The following is a 14,810-nucleotide window of genomic DNA, read 5'->3' as shown; positions in this document are numbered from 1 at the left end:
CTTCCTCTTCCTCCCCTTCTTCTCAGTTTGAAGGATTGAGGGATGCAGAGGACATCCGTAGCTTCTGGCAGAACTTCCTCCACCCATCCATCAATAAGAGTCCGTGGAGTCAGGAGGAGGTGCAGCAGCTGAAGGAGGTCTGCAGGAGACACGAAGAGAGACACTGGGAGACCATCGCCAAGGAGCTGGGGGTGAGGAGGAGGACGAGGAGGAGTGTCTGTCTTTAAACCATTTGTCTCCCTCACATCTGTCTCTCTCTCCACCTGTCTGTCTGTCTGTGTGTCAGACGGGGAGGACAGCCTTCCTGTGTCTTCAGACGTTCCAGCGTTTTGTCTCTGACTCGTTGAGACGCAGCAACTGGACCCCGGCAGAAGACGCTCTGCTCAGAGAGCTGGTGGACAAGATGAGGATCGGAAACTTCATCCCCTACACACAGAGTAATGACATCACACTGTGACATCACACAGAATCATGTGATTGAAATTTTACAATGATGTCACTCAAACCTGTCTGTCACTCGGTCTCCACCTGTCCGTCTGTCTGTCCGTCTGTCAGTGAGTTACTTCATGGAGGGTCGTGACCCCGCTCAGCTGCTCTACAGGTGGAACCAGGTTTTGGACCCAAGCCTGAAGAAAGGCCCATGGACCAAACAGGAAGACCAGGTAGGCTGGGGGTTGGGTGGGGCTTAGGCAGGACACGCCCACCACCTGCACAGTTAATGGCCGCGTTTCCCAGATTCGTTAAGAAGCTCTTAAGTGCTAAGATCTTCTTAGGAGCGCTCTTAAGAACGCTGTGAAAGAAGGATGTGTTTCCCAGAGTCGCTCTTAGCTTAAGAAGATCTTTCACTAAGAAGGAAATGTAAGATCGAGCTGACCCACTCTTAACAGCCTTCTTAGCGACCAAATGCTCAGTGATCAAGCGCGTCAGGGAAATTTATATCCTCCACTTTGCGAAATAATAAAACAATGCTCAATGTTGAAATGCGCTCATCGCTGCGGACCACTGCGCAAGAAAAAAAAATAGAAAATGGTAGATGAAAAAAAAATTTTTTTATTGAATTACACGTTTAAGTTTTCCACAACATCTGCATATATGAGTTTATAGTACTACACATAAAAAAAACAACAACCCTGTGGCATTTCACAGATATCAAGGGAACAGATGTATTAAACTCAGCTGAACCTCATCCAGAGAGGCTTCCCCTGCTACTCTGCGTTGCCAAAGTCCGCGCGTGTGAGAAACCACGGCTGCAATACAGCACATTCTCCCTGCGAACCAACAGCGTCGCCGTGCGCGAAGCCAGACGGTTTACATAAATGCATACGTGCGTCAGCACTTCTCCCCACTGGACGTGCTGTCAGACCGGGCTGTCCAGGCAAAGTACCGGCTGCCCCGTGCGGAGATCCAACGGCTGATCACTCTGTGCTGCACCTCCGGGCTGAAAACTGCAGCGGGTTGCTCTCTGGATGTGTGGAGACACCAGAGTGATCAGCCGTTGGATCTCTTTGCCTGGACAGCCCGGTCTGACAGCACACACACACACACACACACACACACACATAAAGAGGTGGGTGATCGATTTGCCTGGCATCGATTGATTCAGCACAGCAGCACCGCGGTGGACAGCTCCCACTAAGAGCTTCTTCAGAAGCTTCTTTGGCTTGATCTTCAGGTTCTCCTAAGAAGGCAGTTAAGAACGCATCTGGGAAACACCCGTATCTTAGCGCTCCTTCTTAGCCGAACCCTTCTTAAGTCCTTAAGAACGATCGAATCTGGGAAACGCGGCCAATGACTGTGCAATGCTTGACAGCACGACTACTAGTACTAACAGTACTACTACTAACAGTACTACTACTACTACTACTAACAGTACTACTACTAACAGTACTACTACTACTACTACTAACAGTACTACTACTAACAGTACTACTACTAACAGCACTACTACTACTACTAACAGTACTACTACTACTACTACTAACAGTACTACTACTAACAGTACTACTACTACTAACAGTACTTTTACTACTACTAACAGTACTACTACTAACAGTACTACTACTACTACTACTAACATTACTACTACTAACAGTACTACTATTACTAACAGTATTATTACTACTACTAACAGTACTACTACTACTAACTGTACTACTACTACTACTAACAGTACTAATACTACTACTAACAGTACTACTACTGTTGCAGCCGTCAAATTGAAGTTATTACTTTGGTATTTGTTAACTTAGTTTTACAATGGAAATGAATAGTTTATTCTGCTTATGATAGCCTATGGTATTGCTATGATTGTTTATATTATTGTTTTTGTTTGTTATGTCTCCCGGGGGCGTGTTGTGCGTAACAGGAGGATATACTGGTCAGGTGATTGCGCGGCGGCGCATTGGAAAACCCTTAAATGTTTGGTTAAGAGGCGGTGGTTGAAAGCAGTTTTTTGACCACGTTATTTAAGTTTTTCGTTGCCATACAAGACTTTTTCGTTCTTTTGGATGTCTTAATAATTAAGCATACAGCTTGGAAAGGATTTAAGTTGTTAAAATAAAAGTTAAGATTTTTTAAACCGTGGCGAGCGAATGTTTATGAAGCATGAGTGAAGCGGACCACCCCTTCAACACCACGTACTGACCACTACTAACAGTACTAATGCTACTACTAACAGTACTACTACTACTAACAGTACTACTACTAACAGTACTACTACTACTAACTGTACTACTACTACTACTAACAGTACTAATACTACTACTAACAGTACTACTACTACTAACAGTACTACTACTAACAGTACTACTACTACTAACTGTACTACTACTACTACTAACAGTACTAATGCTACTACTAACAGTACTACTACTACTAACAGTACTACTACTAACAGTACTACTACTACTAACTGTACTACTACTACTACTAACAGTACTAATACTACTACTAACAGTACTACTACTACTAACAGTACTACTACTAACAGTACTACTACTACTGCTACTAACAACAGTACTACTACTACTTCTAACAGTACTACTACTACTACTACTAACAGTACTACTAACAGTACTACTAACAGTATTACTACTAACAATACTACTACTACTACTACTACTAACAGTACTACTACTAACAGTACTACTACTACTGCTACTAACAACAGTACTACTACTACTTCTAACAGTACTACTACTACTACTAACAGTACTACTACTAACAGTACTACTAACAGTACTACTACTACTACTGACAGTATTACTACTAACAGTACTACTACTACTACTAACAGTACTACTACTAACAGTACTACTACTAACAGTACTACTAACAGTACTACTACTACTACTACTAACAGTATTACTACTAACAGTACTACTACTACTAACAGTACTACTAACAGTACTACTACTACTACTACTAACAGTTACAAATAAACAGCGGGTTGGTAAACAGAATAACAAACTGTCTGTCCCCCTGTGTCTCTCCCTGTCCACTTGTCTGTCTCTCTCTGTCCACCTGTCTACCTCTCTGTCATCCTGTCTGTCTCTCAGCTGTTGCTGCAGGCTGTCTCTCGTTATGGAGAGAGAGACTGGTGGAAGATCAGGTTGGAGGTTCCTGGACGCACTGACAGCAGCTGCAGAGACAGGTGAGAGCTGATTGGCTGACAGTCTTCAGGTGTGTGTCAGTGATGACCTCAAACACACAGACTGTACACCTGTTAGCTGTTAGCTGTTAGCTGATGTTGCCTGTGTGGAGTACAGCTGATTGTAATGTCTTTATATTCTGCTGGGTGACCTGAGATCAATAAAGTTTTATTGATGTAATGAAAATGTTTAATTAATCTGTTGATGATGTTTTACTATTAATCTGAATCTGTAAAGTAACTAAAGTAATGAAGTACATGTAATGAAGTACAACATTTCCCTCTGAGATGTGAAGTAGACAGCAGAAAATGAAAATACTCAAGTCAAGTACAAGTACCTCAAAATATGTGTGTGTGTGTGTGTGTGTGTGTGCAGGTATTATGACTGTCTGAAGGCAGATACGAAGCGAGGACTGTTTGACAAACAGGAGAAGGAGCTGCTGCGACAGCTGGTGGAGAAACATGGAGTCGGTGGGTCATATCAGCTGTTACTAATCAATAATCAATGTTGATTCTGCCAGAAACTGGATGACAGAAGTTTAATTTGACCTTCTGTGGTCAGTTTGTGTGAAGCTCCACTTTTTTCATGCAAGATCAATAATTGAAATTAAATATGTGAAGTCTGTCACCAGATGAGGCGACACAGGGACCATTGCTCTAATACCAAAGATGAACACTGGGTGTCGGTGGCTGAGGGGAGATACAGATCTCTTACTCTAGCTAAACTGTGGACCTTGTTAGTCACCACACAGATTGAGTTTGTCACCTCCACCAGGTTGTCAGCAGGATTATGGATTTGGTCTGATTTTCATGAAAGTTCGTGGAAGTCAAACAACGAACGGGACGTTTCAGGGCTAATTTATTTTCTCTGTTAGCGAGCTAGCTGTGATCAAATTACCTCAGAAAATATGCCAGCTGAAGTTCGGCCCTATCAGACTAGTCGACTATCTGGTTTAGTAGTTTAGCATCGACGAATTTGACTCAAGCAGGCTGCATGTTATGTGTGGCGTAGCTGTCAGGTCACATTTAGCTAGCTGATGCTGACGTTACAGTATGCAGGGTTCTTGTGTAAAACCATATAATAAGGTTGCTGGTAAATATAATTTTCATCTGCAAATGCCGCTTACCACCATCGGTGCTGCTAAAGCGAATGAGAACAGAATATCTTCACTTTATCTTTATTAGTTCTGAATCAGGACCTTCAGTATTTGGAGCACATAGCTCATGAAATACAGTGGAAACCGCTTATAGTGATCACGGATATAGTAATCAACCGCTTATATAGATCAAAAGGCTTGGGACAGAATCATTTCTATACAAATGCTGTTTAAATAATTTGTTTATAGTGATCAAGAAATCCGCTTATAGTGGTCATTTTTGGTCATTTTATGGATGAAAACATGCGCAAAAACAATTTAAAAACTATGTGTTGCCTACTTATTTTATTTTCAGCTGTGTCCCTTTGACGTGCACTGCTGCAGCAGCCTGCACATGTTGCTGCGCCGTGTCTTGTTGTGCTGTGTGCGTCACCTGGCTGGCTGAGCCACATGGCTGTCGGTGTGGCGCAACTCATTATCACTGGCTGTTTGTGTTGTCTGTCAAAACATGGATGAATGAAACCTATCGACTTTATATCGACCGCGGACGTCAGGGATAGATTTTCGGCTTTTGGCTCGTTCCGTTCATCTCCTCATAGCGCTCTTTTTCGGTTATTGGCGTAGAGAGAGAGAGAGAGAGAGAGAGAGACGCGCACTGACAGCAGCGCGCGGTAGAAGTGAAACTCATACGGCCCGACCCCCCTCCCGTCAAACGATCCGGTCTGACAGTGACATATTGCCTGTTCATTCATGAAAACCATCTCGAAACACTCTCAGTCAAACAAGGTGGGGAATGAGAAATCTGCGGCGCTACTAGCCTAGTTCGCTCATTTTAAAAACACACCGGCAGCAGCGCCTACTGATCGGAGACGTGTCACGTGAGTTACTGTGAATGCTGTGTGGAAAACCAGCTGTGGTCTGTGATTGAGGTGCAGACGGGTGAGTTTGGAGCTGACGAGAGGATCGTGCTGACGACCGTTCCGTTACATTTTTCTCATTGAAAAACTATACAACTGGCATTTAGATGATGTTCTGCATAAAAAAATAAGTGAAATAATAACAATTCGGTTTTAGTAATCAACCGCTTATAGTGATCAAATGTACTCTGGACCAACGTGATCACTATAAGCGGTTTCCACTGTATCAGATTTAGTATCTACAGCTGTCAGTTCAGCTGTCGTTCAATGAGTCAGATACATTTTAATCAATATTGAGGTGAATATATATAAATGTATCACATCAGACTCTGTATCAATAGATAATCAATATAAAAGCAGTCTTATATGATCAAAGGAGCTAAGAAAAGTTATTCGGTACGTCTCTGAATCCTACAGAGAAATTTAAGATCTCTAAATAACTGTGTGTGTGTGTGTGTGTGTGTGTGTGTGTGTGTGTGTCAGGCCACTGGGCGAAGATTGCTGCAGAGATTCCTCATCGTCGCGATGCTCAGTGTCTTCGAGAGTGGAGGAGGCTGATCAGACCAGCTGCACCTTGTGCTAAGGTACACTCACCTGTTCTGGGGAGGAGGGGGAGGGATTTACCTGCGTGTACATTTTCACAATAAAAGCCTTGTTAAAGTGGCGATAAACAGGTTTTTATTTTAACGTATCATTTTAAAGTAAATGTTTGTAGCACAATATATTAATGTCTACAGAATAAAGAGACGGAGCATCAGATTGGTTCCCTGCAAACCTCTGAAGCGTTCAGTTTTCATGTCTCCATTAGAGACTAAATTAAAGTTTCCTGAAGGTTCATCTGGTCGCCTGTCGCTATAACTTCAGGAGAGTCAGAGTGAGGAGCGAAGTCAGAGAATGAGGTGAAACATGAGTTCTGGTCAGCACTCAGCAGAGACTTTGGTTCTGGTTCTGTCTCCTCTCTGTAACGTTACATTCATGAAGTAAAGTCTATTTCCCCTTCAGCTCCAGTCAGCAGTCAACAGAACCGTTGCTTACTGTTCCTTCATCCAATCAGGACATCAGAAAACAAACTGGTGAAGTAAACAGAACTGACTCTCTCTCTCCTTCTTTCCTGTTAATAGAGAAGAAGAAACTCTAAAAATCCCCCAAAGAGTTGCGGAGAAGCAAAGAACAAGAAGAAGACGAGTGCTCCGGCCAAGAGGAGAATCAGGAGACGACTGAGGAAACTGAAGGAGGAGGAAGAGGATGAGGAGGAAGATGAAACGGTGGTGAAGTACATGGACAGTGATGAAGAGGAGAAGAAGAAGGAGGTAGTGGAAGAGACAAGGATTGAGGAGGTGGAGAAGGAGGAAGAAGAGGAGGAGTACACCTTCCCTCCCATGGAGGAGTGGATTCCAGCAGAAAAAGCTCAATGTTCCTTCCTGAGCTTTCAGCTGGTGGAGTTATCTTCCTCTGGAGACGCCCACAAAGGGAGACGCGTGCGCTCGACCGTCCTGGGACAATTCGGACGCTCCGTAATCCTTGGACCTCCTCCTAAAGAGCTGCCATGGGAGAAACGCCACAGCAGCAGCACCATGATGATGGTGTCGTCTGACCAGCTGCGAGCCCACCTGGACCGCCAGGCCAACAAGTTCAGAACCGTGCCCCCCCGCACCAAACAGAGGGTCCAGACCGGCAAACGGAACCGACTGCACCAAATGACGAGCAGAAGTCTGGACTACGAGCTGCAGGCGGCAGTAATGCCGTGGATCGGCAACCTGCTGATCCCGGCAAAAACCAAACTGATGGCAGCCGACGCCCTGAGGGAGCAAGGTGAGAAGACCCAGATGACCTCAACTCCAGTGTTCCTGCTCCTCCTCCAGACCCTGAACGTGGACTCTGTCGGCTGTAAGGAGATGATAGAGAAGAGAAGGAACAAGGTGCCATTAATGCCACATCCTGCACCACCTCCTGTCTCTACTCAGTCGAAAAACCCAAACTTTGTGGGAAACCTCCTGCTGCAGCAGGAGGACCAGCAGGAGTTGGACTGTCAGCAGCAACTGATCCTGAAGCAGCTTCAGGTTCTGCTGCAACAAAACACACAGAAACAGCTGCTGCGAAAACAGCGAGCGCAGCAACTCATGCAGCAGCAGCAGCCTCCTCTTCCTCATCTCCCATCCACACCCTCTCAGAGCTGCCCTGCTGTTCTTCTTCAGATGTCTCCTAACATGCGTCCTCAGATGTCTCCTAACATGCGTCCTCAGATGTCTTCAATGTTGTTACCTCAGCCAGTTGCTCAACGTTGTGCCGCCTCCGTCCAGCTCATGCCTCCCTCTCCCCTGACCACACCCCCTCCTCTTGCTGTTGGAGTCACCTCTCCATCACCTGCGCCTCCTGCTCCCCAGAAACTGAAAATCCCTCCCGTCTCTGTTGTCCCAGTGCCCTTGAACACCACCTGCTCCGCCTCTCTCAGCCAACAAGCTGGACCTTTGATTCAAAACCTCAAAGTTGACTCGTCCCCTTTCCCCAATCAGTGTGTTTCTGTTGGTTCAACACTCACCAGTCCGTCCAGCTCCACCCTGACTCCACTTATAAGGAGGAAGCAGAAGGTGTCAAAGGATCAACAGGTTGTTGTCAGCAGTCAGACCGGGGTGGACGCAGGTGATGTTGTGGGTGGAGCATGTAGAGGTCTGGTTGGGTCAAGTGATGGCGAAAAGGAGGAAGGAAAGAGGAAGAGAAAGCCGACTGTGAAGGCCAGAGCTCTGCAGGAGGCCACTGAAGCCAAGGTGAGTCATGAGATGATTCATGTCCACAACAAAAACAAAAATTATACAGGAGAACATTTTTACTGCTATTTGAGTTGTCTGAACTAGTCTGCATTTTGCTCCTCAGGCTGCCAGGAGGAAATCTGCTTCGTCTCCACGTAGGAAAGCTCAGAACTCTCCTCGTCAGACAGTCGTCCCTGCTCCTCAGCTGACATCACTTCCTGCTGCTCTTCAAAGACCTCCTCCTGCCGAGGTCTTCTCCTCTGAAGCTCCTTCACTTCCTCCCGTCTCTGTGAACGGTCAGGACGCCACACCTGCCTGCTCCAATACCACCCTGTCATCAAATGAAAGCCTCCTTTGCACCCAGCCCCCCTCCATGCTGACCAATCAGCACACTGCTTCCTCCACATTAAGCCTACCTGTCCCTCTCCACCTGGATCACGACTACAGCACCGGTCAAGATGACTCAGACTCAGTTCAACCAAGCCCCGCCCCCAAAAAGCAGGCCTCCAGTCACTGTAAATCTGACCCTGCCCCCAACAAGTCTTCCAAAGCCCCACCCAGAAGGAGAAAACAAGCAAGCGTGGAGGAGCCAGCTGTATGTGTGGGCGGAGCAGGTACAGGTGTGACCCGGGACGGAAAGAGGGTCCGAAAGCCCAGTCAGAGAGCGAGAGCTCTACAGGAAGCTACTGAGGCCAAGGTAAGATCTGTCTCCTCGTCTCAGTCTGTCTCCTCGTCTCAGTCTGTCTCCTCGTCTCTGTCTGTCTCCTCGTCTCAGTCTGTCTCCTCCTTGTCTGACTTCTTCTTTGTTGTTTTACTTCCAGGCTGAAGCAAAGAAGAAGAGAGCTGCTTCTTCTTCTTCTCCTCGTAAGAAACGCCCTCGTACGTCTCGCTCTAAACAGGAAGTTGTCGTTCAGAACCGGCGGATGGCTCCGCACCCCGGCTTGTGTTTACGTCACGGTCAGTCCATGTGGGTCATGACACCTGGTGGGCTGCTCCAGCTGGTAGAAGCTCCGCCCCAAGGCCTCCAGCTGGCATTCGTACCAAGCTTCCCGGCCACGCGCCCTCTGCCATCCACCACCGCCCCCGTACAGCCTGGACAGAATCAGCCACAGCCTCTTCCTGCCCCAACTTTCATTCTGCAAGCTGTCCCAAACCCCTCCCCCCAGCCTCCCCCAAAATTCATGCTGCCATATAAGGGTGTGGTCAGAGTGGACCCTGCAGCGCCCCCTCCCCTTAGGAGAGAAGCGCTGCAGTTTGACCCCACCCTGATGTTTCAGGAGTCCCGGGTGGCAGTTTGTGATTGGCTGAGTGGTCAAGGAGGCGTGGTGGTACCTGGAGTGGGTGTGGCTCTTCCTTACCTGCCACCCTTCGTCAGCAGTCTGAGCACGCTCAGTGTGCTGCTCCGTGCCAAGAAGTGTCTGACCATCGCGTCCCTGAGACTGCTGAGTGAAGCGTCCAAACCAAGATGCCCTCAGACCACACCCTCACCAGACAGCAGCACCAAGGAGACGTCCAATCAGCCTCCAGACCTGCCTGACTCCACCTCTGACCTTCAACCAGCCACAGACCAATCAGGTAACACCTGACTCACCTGACAGGTACAGAGGGGGGACATCCTGTAGGTGGCGCTCACTGCTCACTTCCTCTTCTGTTCATTTATAAATGTCATGATTGTGTGAAGTATGGGTGCTGTTGTAGAGACCGGGTGAGTCCTCAGGTGTATGGGTGGTGATCAGGTGTGTTTGTTTTGCCCTCCTGCAGCTCCCTCTGTCAGCACCTACCAGCAGGAGGAGGTGGAGGAGGCGGAGCTCGTGGCCACGGTACGTCAGATGGTGGCGAAGCGTTTCTCTAGTAACCCCGCCTACCAGCTGCTTAAGGCTCGCTTCCTGTCTTGCTTCACTGTCCCCGCCCTCCTGGCCACAGTGCCGCCAATCACAGAGAAGCCTGTCGCCCGCCGAGCCAGTGAGGAGGAGGAGGAGGAAGAGGAGGAGGAGCAGCTGAAGAAGATGAAAGAAAGAGGGAAACGGAGGAGAGCTGAGGTGAGTCCAGAGTTTTTTTAAAGGAACATTTCTCTTTTTTCGTCTTGCTGTCACGTGTCCTGTCACCTCCAGGATCTGCAGTACCACCACCAGCCACCAGGTGTCCTCTTTATAAATAAGTCCTCATGATGTTTAATCTGGGATGTGTTAACGTGCAGGAGACTTTGTCCAAACAAACACACTCACTGATCAGTTTCTCTTTCCTTTTGTTTCCAGAGATCTGCACTGATACGTGACGGCTCAGGAGCACCAGCCAATCACTTCTCAGGAATCACCACCACCAGCACACCGACCACAGACCAGACTGAGCAGAACAGACCCAGAACGTACCAGACCAGTAGAAACCTGTTGTGTAAACGATGATCCATTAAAAAGAGTTTAAAATGTTGATGATGTTAAAATACACAAACACGATGTTCACGTCTGTCCTCTCTCGGTCCAAACTTTTCACACCAACAGGTTCATTCAAAGACCGTCAGGAATCTGAATTCTGATGATGGAGCTCAACAATAATTCACCTTCAAAGCACCAACATTGAAAAATGAACAAAAACAGTCAGGCAGATCTGTTTCAGGCTGCAGGTAACTTTTCATAGAAAGGAAGTGAAACTATTTTGTTCGTAAGGGCAGAAAATCAATGTTTAAAATGGTTCAGTTTTGGGAAATGATTCAGAGGCTGACGATTCAGAACTGTTCTGGAGGTTCAGCAGAATAGTCATCAGCTCTGTGGTGAGTTCAGGGACCTCAAAGGGAGTTAGAAACAGATTCAATTGCACTAAATATGTTGTGTTTGTTGTTACTTTTGGTTTTTGTCTTGTGTTCAGATTTGTAAAGAAAAAGTTAAGAACTTACGAGATTTTATAATAAAGAAACTTTATGTGAAATGAAACAGTGTTTTTCTACAGACCAGTTCATTTCAGACGTAGATGTGAGGACTCTGTGGATGTGAGGACTCTGGATGTGAGGACTCTGGATGTGGGGACTCTGGATGTGAGGACTCTGGATGTGGGGACTCTGAGGATGTGGGGACTCTGTGGATGTGGGGACTCTGGATGTGGGGACTCTGTGGATGTGGGGACACTGTGGATGTGGGGACTCTGTGGATGTGGGGACTCTGGATGTGAGGACTCTGGATGTGGGGACTCTGGATGTGAGGACTCTGGATGTGGGGACTCTGAGGATGTGGGGACTCTGTGGATGTGGGGACACTGTGGATGTGGGGACTCTGGATGTGAGGACTCTGGATGTGGGGACTCTGTGGATGTGGGGACTGGATGTGGGGACTCTGTGGATGTGGGGACTCTGAGGATGTGGGGACACTGTGGATGTGAGGACTCTGTGGATGTGGGGACTCTGTGGATGTGGGGACACTGTGGATGTGAGGACACTGGATGTGGGGACACTGTAGATGTGAGGACACTGTAGATGTGAGGACTCTGTGGATGTGGGGACACTGTGGATGTGAGGACACTGGATGTGGGGACACTGTAGATGTGAGGACTCTGTGGATGTGAGGACTCTGTGGATGTGAGGACACTGGATGTGGGGACACTGTAGATGTGAGGACACTGTAGATGTGAGGACTCTGTGGATGTGGGGACACTGTGGATGTGGGGACTCTGTGGATGTGAGGACACTGTAGATGTGAGGACACTGTAGATGTGAGACACTGTAGATGTGAGGACTCTGTGGATGTGGGGACTCTGTGGATGTGAGGACACTGTAGATGTGAGGACACTGTAGATGTGAGGACTCTGTGGATGTGGGGACTCTGTGGATGTGAGGACACTGTAGATGTGAGGACTCTGTGGATGTGAGGACTCTGTGGATGTGAGGACACTGGATGTGGGGACACTGTAGATGTGAGGACACTGTAGATGTGAGGACACTGTGGATGTGGGGACACTGTAGATGTGAGGACACTGTAGATGTGAGGACTCTGTAGATGTGAGGACTCTGTGGATGTGAGGACTCTGTGGATGTGAGGACACTGGATGTGGGGACACTGTAGATGTGAGGACACTGTAGATGTGAGGACACTGTGGATGTGGGGACACTGTAGATGTGAGGACACTGTAGATGTGAGGACTCTGTAGATGTGAGGACTCTGGATGTGGGGACTCTGTGGATGTGAGGACACTGTAGATGTGAGGACACTGTGGATGTGGGGACTCTGTGGATGTGAGGACACTGGATGTGAGGACACTGGATGTGGGGACACTGTAGATGTGAGGACACTGTGGATGTGGGGACACTGTAGATGTGAGGACACTGTGGATGTGGGGACACTGTAGATGTGAGGACACTGTGGATGTGAGGACACTGTGGATGTGAGGACTCTGTAGATGTGAGGACACTGTGGATGTGAGGACTCTGTAGATGTGAGGACACTGTGGATGTGGGGACACTGTGGATGTGGGGACACTGTAGATGTGAGGACACTGTGGATGTGGGGACACTGTGGATGTGAGGACACTCTGGATGTGAGGACACTGTGGATGTGAGGACTCTGTAGATGTGAGGACACTGTGGATGTGGGGACACTGTGGATGTGGGGACACTGTAGATGTGAGGACACTGTGGATGTGGGGACACTGTAGATGTGAGGACACTGTGGATGTGGGGACACTGTAGATGTGAGGACACTGTGGATGTGAGGACACTGTGGATGTGGGGACACTGTGGATGTGAGGACTCTGTAGATGTGAGGACACTGTGGATGTGGGGACACTGTGGATGTGGGGACACTGTAGATGTGAGGACACTGTGGATGTGGGGACACTGTGGATGTGGGGACACTGTAGATGTGAGGACACTGTGGATGTGGGGACACTGTAGATGTGAGGACACTGTGGATGTGGGGACACTGTAGATGTGAGGACACTGTGGATGTGGGGACACTGTGGATGTGGGGACACTGTAGATGTGAGGACACTGTGGATGTGGGGACACTGTGGATGTGGGGACACTGTAGATGTGAGGACACTGTGGATGTGAGGACACTGGATGTGGGGACACTGTAGATGTGAGGACACTGTGGATGTGGGGACACTGTAGATGTGAGGACACTGTGGATGTGGGGACACTGTGGATGTGGGGACACTGTGGATGTGAGGACTCTGTAGATGTGAGGACACTGTGGATGTGGGGACACTGTGGATGTGGGGACACTGTAGATGTGAGGACACTGTGGATGTGGGGACACTGTAGATGTGAGGACACTGTGGATGTGAGGACACTGTAGATGTGAGGACACTGTGGATGTGGGGACTCTGTGGATGTGAGGACACTGGATGTGAGGACACTGGATGTGGGGACACTGTAGATGTGAGGACACTGTGGATGTGGGGACACTGTAGATGTGAGGACACTGGATGTGGGGACACTGTAGATGTGAGGACACTGTGGATGTGGGGACACTGTAGATGTGAGGACACTGTGGATGTGGGGACACTGTAGATGTGAGGACACTGTGGATGTGAGGACACTGTGGATGTGGGGACACTGTGGATGTGAGGACACTGTGGATGTGAGGACTCTGTAGATGTGAGGACACTGTGGATGTGGGGACACTGTGGATGTGGGGACACTGTAGATGTGAGGACACTGTGGATGTGGGGACACTGTGGATGTGGGGACACTGTAGATGTGAGGACACTGTGGATGTGGGGACACTGTAGATGTGAGGACACTGTGGATGTGGGGACACTGTGGATGTGGGGACACTGTAGATGTGAGGACACTGTGGATGTGGGGACACTGTGGATGTGGGGACACTGTAGATGTGAGGACACTGTGGATGTGGGGACACTGTAGATGTGAGGACACTGTGGATGTGGGGACACTGTAGATGTGAGGACACTGTAGATGTGAGGACACTGTGGATGTGGGGACTCTGTGGATGTGAGGACACTGGATGTGAGGACACTGGATGTGGGGACACTGTAGATGTGAGGACACTGTGGATGTGGGGACACTGTAGATGTGAGGACACTGTGGATGTGGGGACTCTGTGGATGTGAGGACACTGGATGTGAGGACACTGGATGTGGGGACACTGTAGATGTGAGGACACTGTGGATGTGGGGACACTGTGGATGTGGGGACACTGTAGATGTGAGGACACTGTGGATGTGAGGACACTGTGGATGTGAGGACACTGTAGATGTGAGGACACTGTAGATGTGAGGACTCTGTAGATGTGGGGACTCTGTGGATGTGAGGACTCTGGATGTGAGGACTCTGTAGATGTGAGGACTCTGTAGATGTGAGGACACTGTGGATGTGGGGACACTGTGGATGTGGGGACTCTGTGGATGTGGGGACTCTGTGGATGTGAGGACACTGTGGATGAGTTGTTTC

General features: G+C 48.2%; 1 protein-coding gene across 5 annotated transcripts in view; it reads left to right on the top strand.

Annotated features, from left to right (window-relative positions):
* Positions 1 to 11,337, top strand: part of snapc4 (small nuclear RNA activating complex, polypeptide 4) — a 25,702-nt gene extending 14,365 nt beyond the window's left edge. For 4 of the 5 annotated variants that reach the window (XM_084359663.1, XM_084359659.1, XM_084359662.1 and 1 more), the window contains exons 12-22: positions 27 to 191; positions 287 to 437; positions 556 to 662; positions 3,558 to 3,652; positions 4,026 to 4,120; positions 6,147 to 6,247; positions 6,785 to 8,428; positions 8,535 to 9,107; positions 9,232 to 9,985; positions 10,172 to 10,449; positions 10,666 to 11,337. In XM_084359663.1, coding sequence (XP_084215789.1) covers positions 27 to 191; positions 287 to 437; positions 556 to 662; positions 3,558 to 3,652; positions 4,026 to 4,120; positions 6,147 to 6,247; positions 6,785 to 8,428; positions 8,535 to 9,107; positions 9,232 to 9,985; positions 10,172 to 10,449; positions 10,666 to 10,812 — 4,110 coding nt within the window. In that variant the 3' untranslated portion in view covers positions 10,813 to 11,337. The remainder of the gene's footprint in view (positions 1 to 26; positions 192 to 286; positions 438 to 555; positions 663 to 3,557; positions 3,653 to 4,025; positions 4,121 to 6,146; positions 6,248 to 6,784; positions 8,429 to 8,534; positions 9,108 to 9,231; positions 9,986 to 10,171; positions 10,450 to 10,665) is intronic. The other variant, XM_084359660.1, reaches the window with a different exon arrangement.
* The last annotated feature ends 3,473 nt before the right edge of the window (positions 11,338 to 14,810 follow it).

This window comes from Pagrus pagrus (assembly GCF_965226575.1).
Source record: "Pagrus pagrus genome assembly, chromosome: 8".
NCBI classification, from domain to species: Eukaryota; Metazoa; Chordata; class Actinopteri; order Spariformes; family Sparidae; genus Pagrus; species Pagrus pagrus.
This window is presented reverse-complemented; position numbering and strand designations above follow the sequence as displayed.